The sequence below is a fragment of the Emydura macquarii genome, unplaced genomic scaffold (genome assembly GCF_026122565.2).
Source record: "Emydura macquarii macquarii isolate MOO-44397 ecotype Brisbane River unplaced genomic scaffold, CSIRO-AGI_Emac_v2 contig_312, whole genome shotgun sequence".
NCBI lineage: Eukaryota > Metazoa > Chordata > Testudines > Chelidae > Emydura > Emydura macquarii.
The window spans coordinates 12,868,247-12,894,065 of NW_027130449.1; the positions used below are offsets into that span (position 1 = coordinate 12,868,247).

At 40.7% G+C, this 25,819-nt stretch overlaps 1 protein-coding gene across 2 annotated transcripts in view; it reads right to left on the reverse strand.

Annotated features, from left to right (window-relative positions):
* Nucleotides 1-314: 314 nt before the first annotated feature.
* The window catches only part of CADM1 (cell adhesion molecule 1), a 270,202-nt gene continuing 244,697 nt past the window's right edge, over nt 315-25,819 (reverse strand). The window contains exons 10-12 of one of the 2 annotated variants that reach the window (XM_067565805.1): nt 15,688-15,741; nt 4,377-4,508; nt 315-2,837 (exon numbers count right to left, since the gene is read on the reverse strand). In XM_067565805.1, coding sequence (XP_067421906.1) covers nt 2,719-2,837; nt 4,377-4,508; nt 15,688-15,741 — 305 coding nt within the window. In that variant the 3' untranslated portion in view covers nt 315-2,718. The remainder of the gene's footprint in view (nt 2,838-4,376; nt 4,509-15,687; nt 15,742-25,819) is intronic. The other variant, XM_067565814.1, reaches the window with a different exon arrangement.

Sequence of the window (25,819 nt, forward strand, 5' to 3'; positions counted from 1 at the left end):
TTAAAGAATAGTTTTGTAACATTAATTTTTTTTATTAAGAAGACAGATATTTTATAGTACTTCTCTTTGTTTGTAAAAATGGTATACATGAACCAATACAAAATGTGAATGGGAACATATGGATATGTATTTTCTTACACTGTAACATCGTCCATGGACACTTTAAAACAAAACTGGCCTAAGGGGAAAAAATAAAAAGGGCACGTGAGTAAAGAACAAGCTTATTTGCCATCAGTTACACATCCTTCATTAAAAAAAAAGGTAAGTTTGTTCTTTCTACACTCTTAAAAAAACCCTTATGAGCTAAACCTGTACAAAGTAATACTCAACACTACATTTCAACAGCGCACTGTATACTGAAGAAAAAAATACATAAACCAATATACAACTAAAATCCATAATTTTCTGGGGTGTTTTGTTTTGCTTAGTTCTCTTCCAATGTGTGGGGCCAAAATTTTGCAATCTACCTGAGACGGAAAACATCAATCAAAACACATGAACCTGAGACATGTCAACATTGTAAGTCAAAGTTACATTGGTAACACTGCACTACTGTACACTTTTCAAAACAGAAAGATGGGCTGATCAAAAAACAGAACGCCGATTCTGTCATCAGTGTGTAAAAAAGTCCCCCCAAACCTTCCGATAATATGCTAAATGATTCTTGCCCTTGGATGTGGTTTGGCTAAGGGCCCAGCTGGTGCTGAAGGCTCAGAAGAGAGCTGCCCTTGACAAAATTTAATTTCCTTTTGTGGCTCTCCTTTTTTTAAAGGATTCTGAGGGAGGGGAAAAGACAAAATACTGCTCGAGAATGGATTTAGTTGTTTTTTTCCTTTTTACATGTCGACCCATTCCCAAAAGGCTCTTGTGTTGCAGTGGTTCTGCCAAAAGTTAAAAAAAAAACAACAAAAAACAAACTTAAAAAATGCTACCTAAAAGCCCAAGAAGTTGTAACATGTGAATTTTTCCCTTAAATAAATCAGTGTAAGTTTTCTATTTAATGTAACAATAACAAAAATGCATCTTTCAAAATCCAAGGTTACTCACTGAACAATTTTCAGTATATATATATATATATTTTAATGCTATCTTTCTTTCTCATTGTGGACTGTTATCTGTAGGTCCATCATAATTCTAATTCATTGTTTTTTTTTCTTCACCTAAACATTTTATAACCAGGTTTCCCTGCAATTTTGAATGCAAATCCCTTTAATCGGAAAAGAAAAGAAATGGCAACTTCACTTATCTAGTATCTCCCAAGACTTCAGATCTAAAACATTTTCAAGGTAACTTATTTTTAGTAGCTATGCACCATGACTGCATTCATGCAAGGATCAGTAATTTGTTGGCAGACGCTTCTTAAGGCTGAGGAAAGAGGCCAAGGCTAGTGTATGAAAGGTAAAGAGATAAAAAAATACAACATTTGAGTTTTGATTAAGTGACTGAAAAAGCCTACATGCTGTTATTTCCACCTGCTCTGACCTTTGCAGAACTGAGATACAGGGCAGACCAGCATGAAAACTATAGCGACCCTTCTTCTGTCCCTCCTGCTTTGTCAAACTGAATCTTAAGGAATGAAAGTTTCACACAGTCTCTGGTTGGATCTCTCAGCATGACAAATATCTGTAATATACAGTACATGCAGGCCAGATCCCACTGCCTTCCCTAACTAGCACAAAGAGAAGGAGGAAAAATAATATAAAAACTGCTCATTTAGAGCCCTTTGCACACCATGAGGACTTTTCTTTTTCCAGCAAATTAGGCAGAAGTACGGCCGATTGGGAAAGCTTGATGGAATTGTTTGGAACAGAAATAATCAGAGCAGAACTACCTTTTTCCCCCCCTTTCCCTCCTGTGGCAACTCAAATTTGTCCACTTGCATAAGAGGAACAGCCTTCATCTGTCAGTTCTACTTAGGGCAAGAACAAGGAGGAATCTTCGTGCCCCAAACCTGTCCAGACAGCATGAGGTACCCTATACTGAGCAGTCTACAAACACAGAATTCAAGACAGATTCAATCTCACAGTGACACACCTCACTTGCAGATAACCCTGTGCAGTAATGTCTCTCCGCAGTCAACGGAGTGCATTTTCTGAGTCACAGCCTATTTTCTACTCTCCACCACTAGAAAGCATTTGAAACACGAGCAGCCGCAAACAGTTTTCATAGCTTCTTCATCCAAGCCTTTAAGACAACAGAGAAGAATGTATTATGGATACACTGAATTGCAAACTACGAAATCTAAAGTGTGCTGGTTCTCCTCTGATGAGATCGAATTTTGAACAGAAAATAGAGGAGTTAAAATAAAGAAACACTAAAAAAAAAAAAAAAGTTAAACCTATTCCAAGGGGTCCCAGCAGGCAATTCCAAAAGGGAAAAAAAGAAACACACACAACCCTCCCCTCGAAAAAATAAAATAAAAATAAAACAAGGCACAGAATTTTCTGCAAATGATTTAACTAAACTAAATCCAAGCTGGACTTGGCCAAAAAATAAAACCCCAACTGAGGTGTCAAACGGCAGAGTGTACTTTACAAATAACGTTTTTACACAGCAAATCCCGGACCCTCCCAGTCTGACATCTCTCCACCCATTCGTTTAAAAAAAAAAAAAAAAAAAGACACAAGCTGGTTGCAACTTCCAATATCACTGTCTCTGTCATCTAAATGGGGCCAGTAACTGTCCACGGTTGGACACCTCATTGAAACCAAGGCTGATCTAGATGAAGTACTCTTTCTTTTCTTCAGAATTGTTCTGTCCTCCTTCTGCATTGATTATAGCTGTATCTGCGTCCGCAGCATCGTCTGCTCCTTTGGCTTCGTGAGTGAAGTATGTACCTGAAAATAAAGCAGTGAGGTTCCGTGACTCATTGATGGTCTCTGTGTAAATTGCTAGAACAACTGTCACTTGCTTTCTTGCGAAGAAGCCATGGTGGGGGACGGGGAAGAAACACCACCATAAGGAACAAAGAGACGTCTGAGTCCAGGGATTCCATAGCTGTTACTCAAGTGTAAACAGCTGTGATAGCATTAATCAACGGGACAGTGCTATGACCTCGGACGTTAAGGTTGAGATTTTTCAATGCTGCCTCGCAAATTTAGAGGCGCGTTAATTTCAATGGGAACTGTGCATCTAAATTCTGCAAGGGGCTTTGAAAATGACCATGTAGGGCATTATAAAATGATGCCAAGTAAAGAACGAACACGACTGGTTAGGTAGTAAGACATTATATAGCGATCCGGGGGGAGAGTCTCCATGACTGGGTCTATTGAGAACTACCCATAGTGCTGCTTTTCTTTTAAAGGGCCATTTTCTCACAGCAGCAGAGACACTGGCAGTGCTCAGCAACACACATGGGAGGTCCAGGGAGCACACACTATAAGTGAACACCACTAGCATCCCTCACTGCCCAAAGGACTGTCATGCTATTCTAGAGTGGCCCATTAAACTTCCCCCCTGAATTAACAACAGAACGATGGTCAACTTACTTCATGTCATGTAAGAGTCTGGAGTGATAGAGCCCCTCTCAATATAGGAGGATGCAAAACTAAATTAAATTCTTTAATGGCAGGGCATGACACACTTAAGATGACGTATCTTTCATCTATCTTCCTCTCCCAATCCTGATGTGTTTTCCCCCTTCTTCTCTCCTGTTTATTTGTGCTCCCCCATCTTGCTTTTACCTTCCTCCCACCCACTACTCCTGTTTCCTTGATGCTCAGGACTCTTCTGCTCAGCTCATCACTTTCCCCTGCACTCCTCACATGGCATGGCCAGCTTTAGGTTTCCTTCTGTTTCCAGCGATCAGATTAGTCAATAGTACTTGTGGACTATTTCAAATTCATTTTATAATCCATAGCGGTAGGCCTAAAGCAGAAAATTTGGTCTCAATCTTCAGAAAACAGTAGCATCTGGCAGTATCATTATACACTGTGATCTCTTATGCTTAAAAGCCAGTAATTTGAGCTAAAATATAGTTCTTTAAGATGGACACAGCACATTCCATGAATGGAAATGTGCAAAGGTCACTTGAAGAACCAGAATTTTGTATCAGTTTAATTGCATAACCCTTCCTTCTCAGGTGTTGTATCCCAGCCTGGTAATGGACTTAATGAGCCAGACACTCAGCTGGTGCCAACCAAGTATGTAGCACCACTGAAACCAGAAAACTACAATGGTTGACACCAGCTCTGGACCTTGCCCAATACATATTCCATCTCTAAATGTTTATGATCCTAAGTCTGAGGTTCAGTGAAAGTTACTCTTCCTCCACAGAAGTCCCTCTGCTTTTTCTGTTCTCTCATAGGGGATGAATTGTTACAACCACCACCACTACAGTAAGTCTTTCCAACTTTTAGCTTCAAGCCTCAGCTTACCTTTATGTCTCGCAAAGTATCGCCCTAAAACGATGAGCAGACAAAGCATTGCGAACACCACCACGGCCACGACCCCGCCGATCACCGCATGGTCCACGGCCCTTATAGACCCTTCATCACCTGCTCGAGAATCTGTCGAAAGCAGAACAGGAATAGGAATTCGGGGCTTATTATGGGATGATTTGCAGGTTGGCTGTAGTTATGCCCAGGGTTGGAAAAGCCACCCTTTTACTTTGACAAGGAGAGGGTAAAGTGCTTAACTATCCAGATGGATCAGTTCACACAAGGGAGCAGACAGGCCTGTCCAATGTTGAACAGATCTGGCTATCAACTTGCAAGGTATTTCTCCACAATGCAGCAGCACTAATGCACATGGAACAAGATCAGGAAGGGAAGGGAGACATGGAATCACCTGCAGCTTTTGTGAGGGTCCGCCCACACATCAGTCCCCAATTTCAATACTCCCTTCCCTCAGTAAAGGGGATGATCTAACAATTGGAAGGCCAGGAAATGCCAGTATGGTGACATCAAGTATCAACTGTATGAAAATATCAACAGGGCATTGATTTATATGAATGTTAATCCCCCAAAATTGTATTTGTAGGGCGAAAAAGTGATTGCATTCTCAAGTTGTCATCTCTAAAGAAATCCAGGATTACGTGATTAAATACTTTTTTTTTTGCTCAGTACATTCCATGATGTATCATATAGCAAAATTCTCAATGCAAACCATAAAATCCTCTTCCAATACAGATAGCGAGTAATAATAGTACATTGCCACCAACCGCTTTTTTATTTTGTTTATTTAACACCTCGCCATGCAATTAATTTTCTTTTATAAGCATCTCTCCCTTAGGACGCTAGCATCCTAGAAAGGAATGACTTATTTGGCTGGGGAACAGCTCTGAAATGAACCCAGAATGAGCTGTGGGCATGTAAAATGAATGTATAGCAGTGTAAACAATTTTAATTTAAGAATGCAGCTACATCAACCCTTGCTGCAATTCTAATGGCAACCAAGATTTATAACGTAGTAAAAAACAATTATTCTCCCGTTGATTAATACATTAACATTTGGAATGGAAGCTAAACCATTGTCTCTTTTTTTTTTATTGAGTCAAGCGCGACACTTCTATTAAAATGATTTACTAGCCGTACCTTACAATTTAAGCACAGCAGCAACAGAAACGGTAAAAATCTTTTAACTTTACATGATTTGTGAAGTCATATGTGAAGGATTTACCATTTAAATCTTTCACTACAAGAAGCACACGGCCTATAAATCTGTCCCACATGCAGTTGCCCGGACACGTAAGAGAAATGCATTTCACCAGGAAGACTGAGAGTGCAAATTCAAGTCAATTTTTAAGAAAGATTTATCTCCGTCTCTCTCCAAATAACAGAGCAAATCTCTGAAGCCTCCACCTCTAATAATATTTGAAGTTTATCGATCAAGTGTAGAGATCCGTGACAGCTAAAAGTAATGGTGCTCTTTTGAGTCGAAACCTGATACAATGTGTTCAGCAGGAGCCCCGGATTTACACTATCGATATTTCCAATCCTGTTCTAAGATTAAACACTGAATGATGTAAGTAAATAACTCATGACCAAGAGAGCTCCATAAAACGCATTTTAATTAAAACAGTTTAAATTAAAAAGAAAAAAATCCTCAGTGTTTCTTCAAGTTACCTTTTGAAAGTAACAGAAGAAAACCAATAGCACTGGCATGGACTATGGAATGTCTCGGCTTAATTAGGTCAAAGTAGGTGCACATTAAAGGACAAAATGAAGCGCAGCCAATTAGACAGAACCATGTTAAATAAAATCCTCTTCAGCAATATATCTAATAAGTTAAACTAAGTGTGGCAGGACTAAACCGAATAGGAAAGCAACCAACGGAATATTTTACTCAGCTGAAAAGCCATAAACACTGATTGCTCAATGAGGAAAATTAACTAATCTTCACCTGCCAAGGGCTTCAGATCCAATGAAAGTTTATTATTCTGCCGCCCCCCGTCTATTTTTCACAGGTGGGTGAAAGAGACAAGCAGGAAGAAGATATTGACAGTAAAGGAGATACATGTACGAAAGGTAAGTAGTTCAGAGAAGGTGCAGATCCTGATAATTAAGGGTGAGGAGGGGCTTCCAGTGGCTGCAAAATACACCCTGAAAAACCTTCTGTTGGGAAGGGCATGTTCGGTTACCCGAGCTGCAGACACCCGTCTTCTCAGGAAAATGCATCTGCATTTGCTGCTGTGGCCAGAGGTGTAATGCTGCCGGTTAGTGACAGCTGCCTCACCTAAGTATCATGTCCCCTTTGGCACCTAGGCTGCACATGCACCAGGGCAGGGACTATCTGCTACTTGTCTGTAAAGCACCCAGAACAATGGGTGATCCCTGACTTGTGTTCTAGGCAACCAGTCTAAAGTCATCTCCTTGTGCTTCCAGCACAGCTATGCAAAGTCTTTAAAGAGTCATTTTCCACAAGACAACCAAAGTTGGATGATCCAATTAATATCCACTTAAATACACACTGCGAAACCTGTCCTACCAAAGTAACAAATTATTTTTACTTATTCTAAAATCGACATGCACACTTCACAGATACTTGCAGCCGAAGCATAACAGATCCAGCAGCTATCTTCCAAGTTCCACTCTGATTACACAACTCAACAATGGCCCGCACTAACTCAACTATCTTCCTCTGTTTGTTAATTGCAGTTGCATCAGTTAACTCTACAAACTAGTAGCATCAGAAGTTATGATTTCCTAGTGCTGCATCCCGTCTGCAGGACAGATGGACGTACCCCAAATTAAGCGTTTCTTGCTGACATGGGAAAATAAGCACATCTGTAGAATGTGGAAAGACAGCCCAAGAATTGGAGCCAAGATGCATTTTGCTTGACCCAATATGGAGAGACAGGACAGAAATATAGGACCAGAGGTTTGGACAGTGTAAGCCAGCATAGCATCAATGACCTCAGTGGAGCTACGTTGGTCTGCACCAGCTGCGGAACTGCCCATAAAATATAAACTGAAGTGCTGTGCCAAAGCCACTGGCCTGGCCGCTCCTTGATGGTTTCTGTTCAATCTGTAATTAAGTCAAGAGCCGTGAGTTTTTAGTGAGTCACTATGTCCCTGAGAAGTGACTTTCCAATACAGCTTGATAAACATTTTTGGCCAGCACAGTTTATTGAATGTGATTTCTTTCACTGGGACACGCACTATTTTTCTAAATTATTTTCATGGAAAACAATCTTTTTTCCAAGTATATGCTCCAAGTTTATTTTATTATGTGCATGGCTAAATAGTCTATCTTTAAGTTTATGTGTTAATTAAAAATTAAATACAACACACTGAGGACTCCAGTGCTTGCAACCATGTAGAGTCAAATCAGAGTCAGCCAACAGTGCACTTTCGCCTTAAAGGAAAATGGCTTCATGCTTATATTAGATCATCAAAGAAAAGGAACTTCTCTCTGAGCCTGACTGCTAATGCACTGGATGTTTATTCCCTTGAAATGATGTACATACTAGTCCATTACAACTGCATTATCCAACCAGATGCATTTATGCACCTGCTCCCACTTTTACTTCTCTCATCCTCACAAACAACCTTCAGCCGAGGAAAGGTTAGTCACCTCGGCAGGGACTCTGCCAATGCACCTCACCCCTGACCTGCAGGACCCCGTTACATCCGTACTGAGTGTCCCACGAAGCTCAGCCAATACGTTAATCCTGTCTTGCAACGTTATTATTCATGTCCTGGGCCTTGAGCAGAGGCTACCAGTTATGTCAAATTGTGCAGTCGTTTCATAAAGTTGACAGATGGGGATGAAGCTGAGTCCCTGATAACTCATGACATTTGTGACCGAAGATAAAGTTTTAAACTCTGCCTCGAGAAAGCTCTAAACCATCAAACTTCACCTTTTCACGTACATATTTCATGTTTAGCCGCCTGAGACCAGCTTCAGAGAACAAAATAAAACCACCACCGCATCTGCTCTTTGCTTCATCTAGTCTCTAAGGGCAGTTTGGCTACTTGCTGTTTTGACTGGGAAAGAAAACTCAGGGGATATTTAAAGCTCATTATTTACATTTTTTTAAAATGGAAGAACTGATGCAGTCTAGCGGCCAGTAGCCACCCACATCTCTAAGATCACGCCTCTGTTCAGATCAGCAGTGGCCTTGCCTGGCAGGCATCATCAAGTAAAGGATTCAGTTTAGAAATCATCCTCAGCCCCACTCACAAGCGGGCCAGTGTCTCGCTGACAGGAGGGAAAAAGTGCCTGAAATTCCAATGAGTCAGGAACAAATTTTAGATTTTCTTGCCTCCAGACAGATGGATCAGCCCTTCTGCTTTTATCTCCAGTGCTTATCCACGTTCTGAATTTTCAAGAAGAGCTTCCCATCCAACAGCAGGGGCGGACTGTGTTTAGGTACTTACATGGCTCCTCATCACCATACACCAGCGCATCTGACGTCATCGTCTCTTCCTTCCGTTGTCACTAATTTCTTCACCGCTTTTTGTTCTTCCTCTTCCCTTGCATCTCCATTTCATGCCTTGTTCACCACTCTCTCTACTTTTAGCATTGTCTTTTAGCATTGAAAGACAAGCACGACCTCTTCCCCAGTCCTGGACACAGCACCGCTCTCAGGACATCTAACATTAGCAGAGCTTCTGACTTCAAAGGCAAGAAGTGCTAATGAGGCTTTCCCTTGGGGCAGGTATCACCGTGGAATCAGCTGACCCAAGTGATCCTGACATAAACCCTTCTATTTTTTGGGCACCACTGGAAACAAATAATTTTTCTTTTATTTCAAAGTGCCATGGGGCATTATATCAGGCTATTTCATTAAAAAAAAAAAAAAACTTTTCCTGTTAAATTTCCCAAGTGCAAAACAGACAAACAAATTCACACCTGAGATGGGAACTTACCTTCTTTTTCACTTAGTGCTTTAAATATAGAGAATAAGGACCCTATCCCTGTATCTCAAACACACAACGCTGCTACTGACATTAATACGAAATATCTACATGAGGGCTGCAGTGCCAGAGGTACAATGCATGCATTATATCCGCACATTGTGTGCTTTTCCAGTTGGTAAAGCACCTTCCTAGATTGCAGGGACCATGCATGCTGAGTTTACAACTCAGTTACTAGCCCTGAAGATCAGGTATTATTATGACGACTAATGCCTCAAGAGCAGGGGGAAGGAGGGACATTATTCTAACGCAGGGAATAGTCAATGACGACTCCAATTCTTTCTTTGAAAGAAAAGGGTGTTTTGGGGGCGGAAGACGCAACTTTCCCAAATTTGTGGCAGGAACAAAGATTTGACCTTCTAAAAAGCCATCTTCTGGAAAATGCTGCCCCCAATTTACAAAACCCACTGTAGCTTCATATCTATGATAAAAAAATCACAACTTTATTAGGAACAGGCTAGATGGCAGAAACTGACAAAATGTCACGTTATTTGCTAATCCTAATATGTTATTCTTCCTTAAGATTTGCTTTTCTCAGCACCAATTCAATTACAGATGCTACAAATCCTTCTGACATTTAATTCCCTCTTGTCAGAGAGTAGTAAATGTATACATGCTCAGCTTTCCCATTAAGATGTTAATATACATTGGAGCACACTGGCCGCTATGGTGAATAGCCTTCTTTTTAAGGGTGGGCTTGGTTGAAAGGAAGAAACACAGAAAGGTAAGAAACATGTCAGCATACATCGCTGCATGTTGCTCTCTGAGCAGCATGCAGTGGTACAGCTCTATTCAGCAATTACTTTGCATCGTGGTGTAAAAAAAATAAAATCAAAATCAAACTTTCAAGAACAGTGCTTCCTAATATGTCAAAGTAGCTTAAAGGAAAACTGCAGTGATTTGTTTCACCACCTCCTTAGAGAACTATCTTAATAACTTAATATAGGTTGAAACAATGAATTTTTAAACATTCTTGTACTGCCTCCATAGAGGGAATGAAGCTGCTGACTGATTTGGGGGCTGCCATTACAGCAGATACAGCAGTGAACTTCTCAGCCAGGGGCTCGGCCTGATATGAATTAAAAGCAAGAACATTCCGCCTGCATTGAAAAGCACGGGGAATCAGAGACTTTGGTGGTTGCTATGAAGTTTTGTTGGTTTTTTAAAAATTGGATAAGCCAACTGTTAAATTATCCACAAATTATGAAAATGGTAGTGCTTTGACAGTATATTATACCTGGAGTTTTCCTTTAAATGAGGAGCATATCTGATAAACAGTATACATAAGGAAAAAAGTAAATTATTTTTATTAGCATCTTTTCAACACCGTAGCTAAATTAGGTATATTTCCATATTCCTGGGGAGGATAGATAGTTAACAGTCAACCCACAGCAGTGTCCTATCTGTAGAATTTCAATTCATTTTGCCTACCTGTTTTTCTGGCTTAAGGGAAAATCCAAAACGGCCTTATTTCTACCTTTTGTGAGAGGCAGGATAAATGAAGTGGAAAAAAAAAAAAGTCGAAAACAGCATGTTGGACTATGAAAATGATCAGTGAAACCATTATGCATCTCTTGATTTCAGACAAATTTCTGTCCAGAATGGTTTTCACAGTACCATATGCAGTTAACAGCCACTTTTTAAATCTGAATGTTTTGTTTTTAATTCATTTATATTTTTAAAAGACTAACAACTTATTATTAGCCCCAAGTTTCCAAAGCTGACATGGTATTTTGGACTTCCAGAGTAGTAATTGTTTTAAAACATCCAGGATTCTGGAGACTATTGATATTCTGAAGAGAAGGGAGCAGATTTTGGTGCCAATATTCTGATAGTATGGGTTAAAATAGCTAAAGCAAGATTGGGGTTCTAGGCTAAATTGTGGCAAATCTTTTCCAGTTAACTAGTGAATGGTTCTGTTTGATTCTGTTTTTACCAGGCCATTTTTAGATGGAATATATATATATTCCAGCTCCTCTGAGTTTGTTTTTACTCTCTTGGCAGGTGGTGAGAACTGACGGCTAAAAGCTTGAGAAAGACTGGATTAAATATGACATCACTTGCCAGATTTTAAATCCAAGTCTTATCTGATTAAGAAATTAAAAAAAAGCATCACACCTGTAAAACTACCAAGAACCACTGACTGAAACAATGTTTTATTTTTTTAAATCTGCACAAGAACTGAAAGCCCTGGATGACCAAGTTCAAGTCCTGGATGGAGTTTAGAACCTGGTCATTAAAACAGACGCTGGGTTTATGACAGCCCCTCCCCCTTGCAGAAAAGCGCTCCCCCAGAATGAGTCGAGGTTCTTCACGGTAGCTCGTGGGGTGACTAACAGGATGGAGGGTTTCTTCACAACATTCTGCACTCCTGCAGCGCAGAGAAGCTTTAGGATCTCAACTTGATGTCCAGCGCCAGGCTACCCTCGTCTCAAGGAATGTTTTTAACAACATACCTTCATGGTGTTTCTTACTGCATTCCCTGCGCCCCATCCCTGTGGCTCAATAAAGCACTTTTTCTACCACCGGGGGCACAATATAAATAAAGCATTTAAGGAGATACAGTTTGTCCCACCTCTGCTCAGAGAACAGAGTGTTTTAGTCCAATGATTTAATGTAGTTGCTACATCTATTTTTTCTGGTTTACATTCTGCTATGTAGACCAAGGTCTTAAAACATTTTGAGGGGGAAGCGGGGGATAACTGACAGCTCTGAAGTTTCTTCTGTGCATGTCTGTGCCGTAAAAGCGGAAGATTGATAGATCTCTTTGTACATATGCAGTGTGGCTGTTAATTTTGGCAATTGAGATTTACCACTGTACTCCCACAAAAATTTCTTAACAGCGATTCCATTTCTAGGGGGAAATTAATTTTTAAACTATGATGTGGGACAATTTTTTTTTTTAATCTGTTCGTAGCTACCATGCTACTCATGTTTTTGCAATGCACGGATTGTGCTGTGGAAAGGAAAGTGATTTTTTTTTTTTTTAAAAGAACCCTGAGCCCAGTAAATATCTTACTTTCAGAAAGTAAAGTTAATGAATACCATTTTCAAAAGTGCATAAGTGGCTTAGGAGCCTATGAGCCATTGACTTTCAATGAGATATAGGCTCCTAAGAACCTAAATCGCTTTTGATAATGGGACTTTGGCCACTGAGTCGCTTTTGAAGACGTTACCCACTATCTAAAAGGCATAAAATGTGATAAAAAAGCCAGTCCATCTCTGCTAGTAACCAGGAAGCTGAAGAAAAACAGCAAGCACAAACATTGTCAAATTGCATTTTCTATTTAAAGTAGTAGTTCGGATGGTCATCTTGTTTTGTGTTGAGAGTTTTATCAAGCTGCCTATGAAAATGGCATTAGCTGAAGCTGCAATAGAGTTTGGGTTTTTTTGTGACTATCATTATTTTGGAGAAATATGTAATGTTCATCCATAATAGGGAAGGATTGGAATTGCTACCCAGATGGAGTAGAAATGGATATTATTATTCATGACGACAGTTTAGCATTAAGTGTGCTACACCTACTCTAATTTATTGATGGACTGTTTAAGACTGGTGTTAACCTGTTTGTCTTGTATTATAATTGAATTTGGTCTCTAGCTTAAACTATAGAAATTCAAGGAGTTCATCCTGCTTCAATCAATAAACTCCTCTGCAGTGACCCATTTCAAGATAGCTTTATAAAAAATAATGTATTTTGTTTTAATAAATTTAATCACTATGACAGCTGCTCAATTTTTATTGGCTGCTTCCTCAGACATCTCTCTGCTAGAGAATGAAGCCACGCTTACAATCAATAGTAATTGATTAATCAGCATCCCCCTTGAACAAAGATGCTAATCAGGTTTTGATTAGTTAATCAAAGCAGATGCAGAGGCTACATGGTTGTTCCTTCATTGTTCAGTGTTTTACAGGATGAGTATCAACACTTGAGAAACATAAGATGACCATAATGCATCGGTGGGGAGTGAAAATACAATTTACTGAAGTAATTTTACTGGATTATTACAAGGAAAAACAAAAATAATATATTTTAGCACTTGTGACGGGTGAGTGATTGACAAGACTGCAGCTATGATACCCTGACACTATATGATGCCAAGGAAGGGGTGATGGGGGAATAAGTTAATATGAGTTAATGTGAGCAGAAAACAAATACTTTCACTGCAATAGGGTCTTATTATGTACCTCAGCCAGCAAAAGTCATACAGGCCACTGGAAACTAACTACCTGCAAGGAAATGGATGTATTATATAATCGTACAGTTGGGAGAGCGCCTGGGGAACTGTTTGGCAGGATATGAATACCTGAAATGAATAGCATACTGAGCAAATCCTGTTGCTGGACTAGCATATTTAATTATGCCAGAGCCATCAGTGATTCTCAGACTGGAGGGGCGTCCTATTCAACTCTGGGTGCAATTCATGGTCTGCTTTATATCTGCAAAAACATACCACATGGGTATGTTCTCATACAAACAGGATTCTTTCTCACCTGCTTGATACAGGCAGCAGGTGTGTTTGCAATGGATTTTGTGAATAATTTTGAAAATTTAGCCCTACATTTTTAAGCTTCAAATACAAAAACACACCTATCAGCAGAAAATGTGTTATCCTGTCAATGCCTCTGGAGCCTCTTTGCAAACAGAATGAGTCATTGGCTGCATCAGAAGCATAATGGCAAAATTAAACAAAGTTATTACCTTGTCCCCATGCCAGTCAGTACTATCCATTCCTTGACAGTCTGCTACACTTGGTTTGTGAGTTTGTGCTGCGGTCAGGAATTTGAGAAGCAGATCGCTCCACTCACAATCATGACAGGAGTGATAGAAGAGATTCATTTCAGCAATTCCACTAGGGAATTCATCTCTAAGTAAAAGTCATTCAGTTCATCTGTAATAGTTCTTTTTTTTAAATTAACGATCAAATCAAAACTATCATTTCCCCTCCATACATTGATACATCACAAACACCTGGTACTTCTTACCTAGTAGGACTGGCTCAGGCCTGCAGTATAATTATCAGCACGGCTGGGCTCTGCAGCTGGTGTGCAGCTCAAGGGAGGACTTATTCTGATAAAATGCACTACTTAAATAATTTCTAACCTATTGGCCAATTTACAACTCTAGAGGCACACACAAAAAAGATACAGACAAGTTTACTGGGAACAAAATAAAACATGCTATGAATAAAAAAAGGTTAAAAAACATGGTCCAATTTTATACTACAAAACGGAGAAGCAGCAAATCAAGAAGATGCTTCTGGGCAGAGGTAGCTGGGCACCCTGCAGTCAGCCCCCTCAACAATTGCCAGGAGTCCCACAGTGGAAGCAGGACTTAAAGGGGGTCCACTTCTTGATGATTACATATACTATACAAGAGCCTCATGCTGATGCTGGAAGTGGAACCTGTACGGCCTGTTTGAAAGTCTCGCATGGGGCCGCACAGTTCGTGTGTGCTCAGACCCCACGGGAGTCTCATGGGGCTGCACAAATAAAAACGGGTCAGTAAAGCAACAATTAAAAGTGAAGCAGCAACAAGAGGCGCTATATTAGAGTAGTCAGAATGTTCAGGAAGAGAGCCTGTCTTTGGGATGTAGTGAGACCAAGTCATTTAACACAGGTCTATATACCATCGTTTATTTCTGTGTTTCAGATACATCCACCACCCCAAATCACCCGCTGAAGAGATGTTGGTTTCTTAATTTGTAAGAGTAATGCCTGCATTTGGGAATCGGTAATAAAACCTACTTTTGCAAGCTGTTCAGTATGCTGTGAAAAAAAGATTCAAAGCATCTAATTAATTTACATTATAATGTGTGATAAAATAATTACCCCTTTCTGTCCCTATTTGAGATCATGTCATGACAATTTCCCAGCACAATATGAAGAAGCAGGCAGACTAGATTTAGTGTAAACTGCATTTTTATAGACTGTTTCACACAATCCAACATCCAAGAGTGTTTTACAAATGTAACAAAATTTCAACTGAACCATTCTCTAATTAGGATTAAAAAATTATTTCAAGCCACTGAACTCACAGTAGCTATTAGACAGCCTGAAATATGAATCACTTCGTATTACATACATTTCCCTGCCCCCATTCTGAGATACGTTGATATGTAAATGCATGCCAATATTGAGAGAGGAGGGAAAAAAAGCAGAAAACAAGTATATTCTAAAAGGCAGGAGTCTGTATTTGATTAATTGCTACACAACAGCAACTGTGCCATGCAAAATGGCCAAGATGCAGAAATCAAAGTGGAGGCAGTATCCACAGATTGAACAAGTTACACCACAGTGTTTTACCTAATTACTAGCCCTTACCTGAGAGATCCCCAAAGTCCAGTTCCTCTGCGGAATTTGGCAACTGAGTAAAGCCTTACAAGTAAAAACAAACTCGTTTTTCTTTATATTCCTCAAGGGACAAAAAACAACAACACACTTAATAACTGAGGATGGATTTACTGAAAAAAAAATGGGAGTCAGTCACTTGCCACCTTCGGATGGTTTGAACAGATTAGCGTATAAATGCAGTTCTCCAATCATCTACTTGAGTACTGATAGACTGTCAGAAAGATTCCTCAGTCTACACTGTTTAAAACACACGAAACATGAAGGTGAACGTTCAGAATCACTCATCCATAACAGCATGCAAAAACCCTTCCCAAACCTTGATTGTTAATTGTCAAAGGGTGTGATGTATCACTTCATTACAGTTCTATTTAGATTACACGTTTGTAGGTAACATTTTATTTCTAGTTTCAATACAAATTGAAATCCTTGGCCAATTTGGACACAAACAGCATTTTATCAATTTATGGATATCCTGGACAAAAAGAGGACCTACCTTTCCATAGCAGTTGTTCTTCAAGGTGCGTTGCATAAGTCTATTCTGCTGTGGGGGTGTGCGCGCGCCTCATGCATAGGTGTCAAGAGATTTTCCCCTCAGCAGAACCCATCAGGACAAAGTGAGGGCCCCCTGATGCTCTGCACCACTGCACGCAAGCATAAAGGGCTGCCTGTCCCTTTCCTTCCAGTTCCTTCCTACTAGAAAGACTCTGATAAAGAGGGGAAGGAGGGTGGGTCGTGGAATGGACGTGTGCAACATCTCGAAGAACAGTTACAGACAGGTAGGTATCAGGTTTTTGTTTTTCCTTCGAGTGATTGCAGATGTCCATTCCATTGTAGGTGACTCAAGCAGGGAGGGAAAGCACATGTGTGGGACGAACGGACTCTGCTACCTAAAATCTCCGATTAGAGGCACAGGGGCACAGACACACCTACAGTGGAGCACCCATCGGGACACTACTCCAAGAGAAGACAACATTGACTGGGCTACGCTGGGCCCTGAACAGAATCTTGGACAAGACTTTGGGCAGGAGCAGAGCTGGAGGGAAGGCATACAACAGACCTTGTGACCAGGATAGGAAAAAGCATCTGTCAGTGAACCTGGGCAGCTTGGGAACAAAAACTTTTATTTTTGTTTGCTCCTGTAAATAGGTCCCCTTGGGGAGTTCCATGCTGCTGGAAAACGCACCTGGACACCTCTGGGCTCAGAGACCATTTGTTGTACCTGCAAACTGCCTGCTCAGGTAGTCTACCAGAACGGTTTAACGCCTGGAAGGTAAGCAGCTCTCAGGCTGATGGAACTGGTGATGCAGAAATTCCCAAGGAGAAGTGCCTTCTGGCATAACTGTCAAACAGGCTCCCCCTTATTTGTTTACTTAGCACACGGCCACTGAATGGCCTGAGAGCACCAACAAATTCTGCCCCCCCCTTGATACGCAGAAGGAACACCACACAGATGGATTTCTCTGTATTGATTAGGAACCCCAATGTGTTGAAAGCAGACTAACTAGTGGCTACACTGGAGAGAACCCGAGACTAGGACCAGCCACTCACTTGCCAGTTATCCAGGTAGGGGAATACACTGATTCCTGAGCTTCATAGGAATGCTGCTACGACAAGCATGCATTTCGTGAACACACGAGGGGCTGCGGACAAGCCAAAAGGCAGTTCTGAGAACTGGTAATGGGATCTGTTGACCATGCATCTGAGAAACTTTCTGTGGCTCTAGTCAATCACCAGGTGAAAATAAACGCTCTTTAAATCAAGAGCAGCATGTCAGCCCCTGGGCACTAAGGAAGGAATAACAGATACTAGAATAGCCATCCATAATTTCGTCATCTTTTGGAACTTGTTTAACTGCTTTAGATCTAAAATAGGCTTGAGACCCTCTTGGCCTTTGGGATTAGGAATTAACTAGAATAAAATTCCTTCCCTCTGAATGACATGGAACTTCCTGTATGCATGCTCCTCCCCCCAAAAAAGAGGAGAGACTGGATCCCCTCAAGTAGCATGCTCCCATGCGAGTGCTCCTTGAAGAGTGACAGGGAAGAAGGGTGAGAAGGAGGGACAGCAATTAATTGAAGGGCTCATCTTAGTTCTGCCGTCCTTAAGACCCACTTGGCATGGTGATGTGGGTCCAAGCACTTAGGAAGTGGGATAGGCAGTCAGCAAAAACTGGGGTGGGGAACATGGCACTGTGGGGAGCGGTATATTGCTCTCAACCAACTGATCAAACCGATTGTTTAGGAGGACCCACTCTGCCTAGAAGAACTGGCAGCTGCAGAAGACGGGAGAGGAGGAGGACACCTCTTGCAACTTTTGTTTCTCTTTTGGGACAGATTCTGGGTACGTGGCAAGAAGGGATGTAAGTGTGGGGAATGCTGTGGGTGGAACGGCTGGTTTTGTTTTTTTTTGGCCACTGGCGAATAAGACCCCAAAGACTTAATGGTTACCCCCTGAATATCTGTTTTATTGGAAAAGAGCGAAGGGCCTTTCTATGAGGTTTTGAATGGTTTGTTGCACCTCTGGGGGAAGTCCTGACTACTGCAGTCAAGATAAACACCGCATAGTGATGGTGAAAGTCATTGCTCGAGCCACAGAATCTACTGCATCCAGGCTCGCTTGAAAAGCTGTTTTAGCAACTAATTTGGCCTCCTGCACTAAAGCAGTCAACTCCTGCTTTGCCTCAACTCAGCTTGTCTTTGAACTTCAGGATATTATCCCCACAGGCTGAAATCGTACCGACCCAGCAGAGCCTGCTGGTTTCCATCCCTAAGCTGTAAATGTCCTGTGCAATAAAGCTTCCTGCCAAACAGGTCTAACTATTTTGCTTCTTTTCCTTTTGGACATGAGACCTGGTGTCCATCTCTCCTTTTCATTAGCAGCAGCGACTACCTGAGAGCCTGGAGGAGGGTGATTAGAGAAGTACTCAAATCTCTGTGAAGAGACATACCATCTCCTCTCCATTCTTTTAGCAGTGGGAGGCAGGGAATATGGCATCTACCATAAAACCTTCACGGGTTCCAGGACAGCTTCATTAATAGGGAGAGCTACTCTCGAGGGTTCTCCAGGCGCTGAAATGTCCGCAGGCCTGTGTGACTTTTCATGCATCTCTTCTGGTTGGATATCCAGAGCTGCAGCCACTGTTCTCAACAAGTCCTGATGAGCTCTGAAATGATCAGGCTGAGGAGAGGTAGACTCAGTGGCTACCCTTCATTAGGCAACAAAGAGGAGGCTCAGGGTTGTTTGAGGAGGTCCTCCCTCTAATTCCTTCACAGGACAGTCCTGAGCATATGGCTCTGCATGCACAGGACGGGGGGAGGGAAGATGGTGGCCTTGCTGCAGATGGTCCCAGCACCTCGTTGATGTATACGGGTGGGAACGGAGCGGAGAGACTAGATTCTAGAGCCTAGAACATGGAAGGAAGCCGCTAGGGGTCCAAAAGAGCCATTGCTATGGAGACGGGACCCAGCTATGGGCAGGCCCTTGGTTCTCAGAGTGTGGAGGCTGGTATCATGATGGGCAGGCATCCCATTCGCATGCAGTGGCACAAGATGGCACTCACGCTGCCCCGAGGGGTACTGCTGAGGGAAAAATCTTCAACACCTGTGCATGAGGCATGCACCTACAGTAGAACGGATATGTGCAATCACTCAAAAAAGAACACATTTCAAAACCGCACACTGCAGCTGTACCAAGCCGATTGCCGGTTACGTCTTCAGTGAAAAAATCTGATATGGAAAATGATTTTCTTTTTAATTTCAGCAGTTCATCTGTTCGTGGAAAAGTATCCTCAAAGCTGATAAAGCAGTTAGGCAGGATAAACCCCTCTGTGACCTTTAAATACTAAGAGCTATTGCAAGCTACCACTACAACCCAACTGGCTTTGGCATGTACAGTCTTTTTTTTTTAAAGTCTGTTTGAAAAAGGTGTTTGGAGAGGTTGACAGCGAGCGTACAAAATTTAGTTCATTTTACTCTTTACTACTTCATTTGTGCTGACACTTTAACAAAGGTTGCAAAGCAACATGAAGTATGTGAAGGTCAAAGAAACCTATTTAATTAAGGGATAACATCCAGTATAATGAAGTAAACTGGTACTTGTAATAAACTGCTTTTGCAAGGGACGGGACACCCAGACTTATATACACTAAGAAATGGCACTGTTTTAGCTGAACTGCTGCTGACAACATCAGCGGTGCATGGACAAGGGCAAAGCATGGCCAACACCAGATTAGCTAAAAACTGCTGACAACAGATTGCAACTCTTTTCTAGAGTTGACAGGGCCTTAGGTGTATGAGCAGAAATAGCATCCAAATCTCCTGAGATTTCATTGGTTGAAAGTTTTATCCATTGTATAAAAACACATTACCATTATTCAAATAGTAATTATAAATGGGCAACAAAAAATTCCTTAGCAATAATGTTGCAAATCTCAGAAAGTTAATCCCTTTTATGTGGGCCATGAAGTAACAAATAATTTTATATTTATGAAGTATCAAAGAATTTTATATGTGCTTCTATAAGATTAGTGGGTACTGAGGAAAGGCAAAATTGGAGTTTAGAGCTTGTATATATTGCTTAAAAGCTCTCTTGAGTGGAGAGAGAAGTTAGGAAGAAAGTAGAGAGGTATTTTTTAATAATAAAGATGAAGATGTTTATACAATATTGTTGATATGCAAAACTTTTCCCATTAGAAAGCAGCAGACAGTCAACATACACTTCATTAAAGATGAAACTGTCATTTTCAATGAAACAGTGTTTAAAATACACCATGTCATCCAGAATCTACTGCTTGAATTATCTACTAACGTAGAAAACCATTTAGATTAATGGCAAGAAATTTGTTTTCGCACCACTGTTCGATTTCAGGGAGCTGCACATTTTTTACCATAATATGAACATCTTTGTACAAATATAATTAGAGTTGACTCTCAGAAGAATTGGACATGCAAACCTGGGCTCTGAAGAGGAGCCATTCAATTTTTATCTCACTAAAATTGCTTCTGTACAGTCTTCCCTTTCACTTAAAGGGAACTTCGTTTTCTCAATAATGAAAAAAGGGCAACGTTGCATTTTTTATGAAGCAAAGAATCTTTTTCAAAAGGAAATTTAACAATTCAGCAATTCAGTTTCTACCTGCACCTGGTAGACTCAAAAATGTCACCAACAGTATTAAAACCTGTTGCGAGGCATTTTAAATATGTGGTAAATTACTTCTCATTAAACTTTCATATAAAAGTCTTTTCATTTTTGATTAAAATGTATTCTAAGGATTTTGCAACTTCTTTAAATAAATGAAATTTAACTTTTCACTCAGATGCAATATTGCTGCCAAATAATAAAACTTAAAAAGGTGCAAACATGAAGTTACAAGTTTCATTTCTTCCAGGTACAGATGTTTAAGTGATTACTTTAGTATGCCATCTATTTATTCAGATTTTTATATTGACAGAATAACACTGCGTAGAGTTCCGTAAGTAATCTATTTTTTAAAGCAGCAATTATTTTCTTTCCTTAAAATACTGTAAACATCAAATTATGGGCTCCATTTTATGTTAATCATTTTACACCAGTAGACAAGCATCTTAAAATATGCTTAGAGATCTTTGTGATGTTTTATTTAATTGCCCCCAGGATTGGACCTGCAAGGTAATATTTTAAAATATTGTATTTATTACTACGGTTATACATGAAGGGGAAGATTTTCAAATGGCACAAACAGGAGTTAGGCACCAACCGTTGCCCAATTATGTCACTGCAGAAATCAGTGGGAGATTTTCCTTTACTGTCCTGTTTATTATGGCCAAAATTTCAAAAGCGGTTAGTGATTTTGGACGGCTCAGTTTGGGTTGTCAACTTAAGCCAGATTTTCAAAGAGTGGCTGACAGTTAGAAAGGAAATAATAACTTAACACACTGGCCATTTATGTTACCATCATCATAAAAAACCCTGATGTGTCCCCAATTACATATTTCCCTCTTTAACTGGCATAGACATCTACATATATCGATATGGATTTTTTTTCCCTCCTCCACTCTCAAATCAGATTTTGGTACCACAGAAATGTTATTATTTAATGCTATCTTCCTGCTTTGTCAGCTTTAGGAAGGATTTTTTTCAACCCATTCCTTTCCTTAGTATTTAGTGGGAGTTCCATCCACACTAAAACGGTAACCTAATGTTCCCTGGTTAAATATTATAGCTGAAATGCAACCTAAAATTTCTCCTTAATTCATTCCTCTTTAGGGTGCACTCTTGTAATGGGTATGCTGTTAGCAGGATCCCTTGATTGAATTAGTTTCTGAATGTCATTTTTATGTACTCAAATATGCACACACAAGTGCACATGCAGAGTGGGTATGTCATTTGTAATGAAGTACGATGTGCATGGGTTTTTTAATTATTTTTTAAACTGGTTTAGGGCTTTGTTTAAAACTGACTAGAGGTAAGAACTTAAGGAAATTATAAAGTTCAGATATTGCCTTTGCTGTGGCAACACAGTGCATTATGAACAAAATCATGGCCTTTGATACATGCTTTATTCATATAGGAGGTAAAAGAATGAGCTGGATAATTATGCAGAGTTTCTTGAAGGGTAGATGACCTACGAGCCTAAGCTCCAAGGCCTACCATGGGAACAAAACACTTTAAACAATTAAAGCAAATAAATTTAGATGTTGGCAGATGGGGGAGGAGGTGGGGTGGTGCGTGGGGGGAAATGGGCATGACCTGTTCTCTAAACTCCATGGGATTAGATGTTTAACTAAATATTTTTGCCATTGCTACACCATGTTCAACCCTCAGTTTAGTCAATTGATGAAGGGAATTGGGATTTAAAAACATGGGGGAGCTTCAACCCCACTGGCACCACAAAGTGGAAAAAATAAAAGGGGAGAGCGGTTTTTTAAAAAATTCAGTAAAACCAGTGTACCGCAGTGCAGCAGAAACACAAGCACTACTGCCAGCCACGAGCATGCTGTTATTAGAGTTCTGATAATGAACAGTGCAGAGAAAGGAAACAGTGCATACGAAAATTTACAGTGAAGCTTTCATTTTTAAACTGCATCAGGGTTAACGTTCGTGCTTTAAGTCACTCATGCATTACTGCCGCAAATTCTGTACCATGAGAAAACAGGAATGGCAGGGTTTTTTTGCTATTGTTTTACATGCACACGCACACACACTCACACGCGCACATACACACTCACGCACGACTCCCTCCTTTCCAGGCCTCTAGGATACACTCCAAAAATTGTAATTGCTCAAAAAACCTTTCCCAGATTGTAGTTTTGTATGTGTCTCACTAGCCTTACGTTCCATTCTAACATTTGCATTTTCTTTACTATCAGTATATTGGATTTAAATTTTTAATTAATTTTAAGTGTTTTTTGGAGAAAATCCATTCGGTTTTATATCATGCCCATGCATTTCTAGTCATTCATGTACATGCTCACCCAGATTGGACATTGGTAAGAACAAATGGCCAACATACATAAACATCTGGTATACTCCATACACACTCTGGCAACACAAGCTTGGAAAGAAACCCAAGAGTCTTCAGAGGGAAAGAACACTTTAAGAGGCAGGTATTGTGGAGTTCAGGTTAATTTTTAAGGCTGAAAAGACTGTCTCAGCTAGTTTGCCTAGCACTTCTTGTCATTTAAGTTGTCTCTGGGATAAAACCTGACAACTTTTTCATCTGTAGATTAACATATTGAAAAACAGGTGCTGGTAGGTGTAATGGAGCTCCCTAACCAGGTAAATAATTAAAGCCCTTAGTAGATGTTAACTAATATTGGTTATTTCGCTGCAACTGTGTTCCAATGTGATTTCCTTCTGCAACATGAACTGCCATGTCCACTCTTCACTATAGTTATGGATTCAACTACTCTTCAATTTTGGCATCCCGGGCTCTCTCCCATCAGCCCAGGTTTTCCCAGTGATCAACAGAAGTGTTATTTCACACAAAAAAGATGTCACCCTTGGTATAGACTAGTTTGCAGAATGGCAGACCCTTCTAACTCTCCCCACAGTGAGGCAAAGAATACCTTTACTTGCAAACTGCGATGATTTCAGATAGACACCAAAAACACGCACTGGTACAAATTTTGGGTATTATATGAACCAGGTATCCTACAAGTGAACAGACTGAGCTTTTCTTATACAAATCCCAAAGGTTTGAGGCATGGCATCCCCATAAAGTTTTTAGTTTCTTATTTTTGCTTTAACATCAAGAGGAATTAAAATGGCAAAAGCCTCTAACTCTTGTCTCTGGCTGATCAAGCTGATGAAGCATCAGGGATACCCAGCAACCCAAAATCCTTATGGTGAGCGGGTTTCACACAATCCACTATGGTTAGTCCTGAATTAAACCACACTTGTTAAAAAAATGCAAGAACTTGATTTACTCCAAAGTCAAGCCATGCGTATTCCCTGAACTTTCTGCTCCATTTCAGATGTTTCTAATATCTCCAATGGTTTCTGAGGAAATACAATCTTCAAGCTTATGACTTGGCAGGTGTAGTAAAGTCAAGGTGGAAACATCTTTCAAGTATTTTGTTTTAAACTGGTGATCTCGGTAGGAGTTGAGTGCACTGTTATCAGGAGGACTGAAATTCAGCACCTAGTCTTGTCCCTGCTCTAGTCATGTCCCAGCAGCGATCAGGGGCACTTGATAAAGCTCATGCAGCCTCTGGTAGGAGTTTGTGCCTCGGTAACGTTGTATAGGCACACGTCCAGACTTCTTTTGCCAGGGGATATGACCTCTGCCGCCTAAACCAGGGGTTCTCAAACTTTTGTTGTTGAAAATACTTCAGGCTGTGACGACCCCCTGCCCCAAAAAGTGACGACCTCCCGCGCCATGCTGTCCTCCCGCATGTCATGCCACCCTGACTTCTGCACTGCTGCTGGGGGCGGCACCACCTTGAGAGCGCCTGGCCAGCAGCTGCTGTTCTCCGGCCACCCAGTTCTGAAGGGCTCCGGCTGTCAGCCGTGCACAGCCTCAGCTGCGGCATGTGTGGGGGCTGACAGCTCGTGACCCCCCCATTATAGCCTCTCGAGCCTTGAGATGTCCCAGCCCCCAGTTTGAGAACCCCTGGCCTAGACCCTTTGTTAGTGAGACCATGAATGCAGGAGAAAGTAAACAGAGGCTAAAAATAAAGAGCTCCTCGGTGTTCAGAGGACGCCTCTTGAGTAGGAAAGAAACAGAACTAGGATTTTCAAAAGAGTGCAGTGTTGGCCTAACTCTGCTCCCACAGAAGTCCATGTTAAAATTCCTCATCAGCGTTTGACCAACACCGAGTGCCTTTGAAATGGCTACACGCTATGTAGCTAACTTTGTCACCCTAACTAGCCCAAAGTATTTTTCAACTCCACCTGAAAGTATAAGGGATTTTCAAATGTCTCATAGAAAGTAAGAGCATTCGCACACAAACTGCACGGAAATATGCCTGCAAGGCTGAGATGAATCACTAAATCAGGAAATTCTGGATTAAACGGACTAATTACTAAAACTCAGGAACGGAGGAGTAACACTAAGAAAGGCAGGATGGCACACTATCCTAGGAATCTGAAATTTAATCTCTCAATTGATTCTTGAATCAGAGACTAGAGGTGAAAAAGAGCTGGTGTTAAGTGATTCAGCCTATCCCTCAATGTGCATTTTCTGTAGTTGTAGAATGTTGCTTAGATTACTTTTTTCAGAAGTCCCTAGTACTAATCCACATAGTTTTATTTGAAGTTCTAACACCTTGTACACCTCTAGATAATTCTTCTCCCTCAGTTTTGACACATCAAATATTTGTGGACTGTTATGTACACCCCTAAATTGTCACTTAATCCAACCACTGTATTCATATTCACGTCTTTAAATCTTTCCTCATATGTTAATGGGGTGGTTGGTTCCATAACTTTTTGGGTTCATCTGACCTTGAAAGTTTGTTTAATGTAGTCTGTATTATATGAGGTCATTTGGGCTTCCATTACTATGGCTTCTCCTGCTGCAGCTGCTGGAAAATGCATCCGTTTACCAGGAGGCTTGACAAAACCACTGTAACCGGGTGCAAATGTGCAGCGTTTAATGGACACCGTCTGTCACCATCATAAT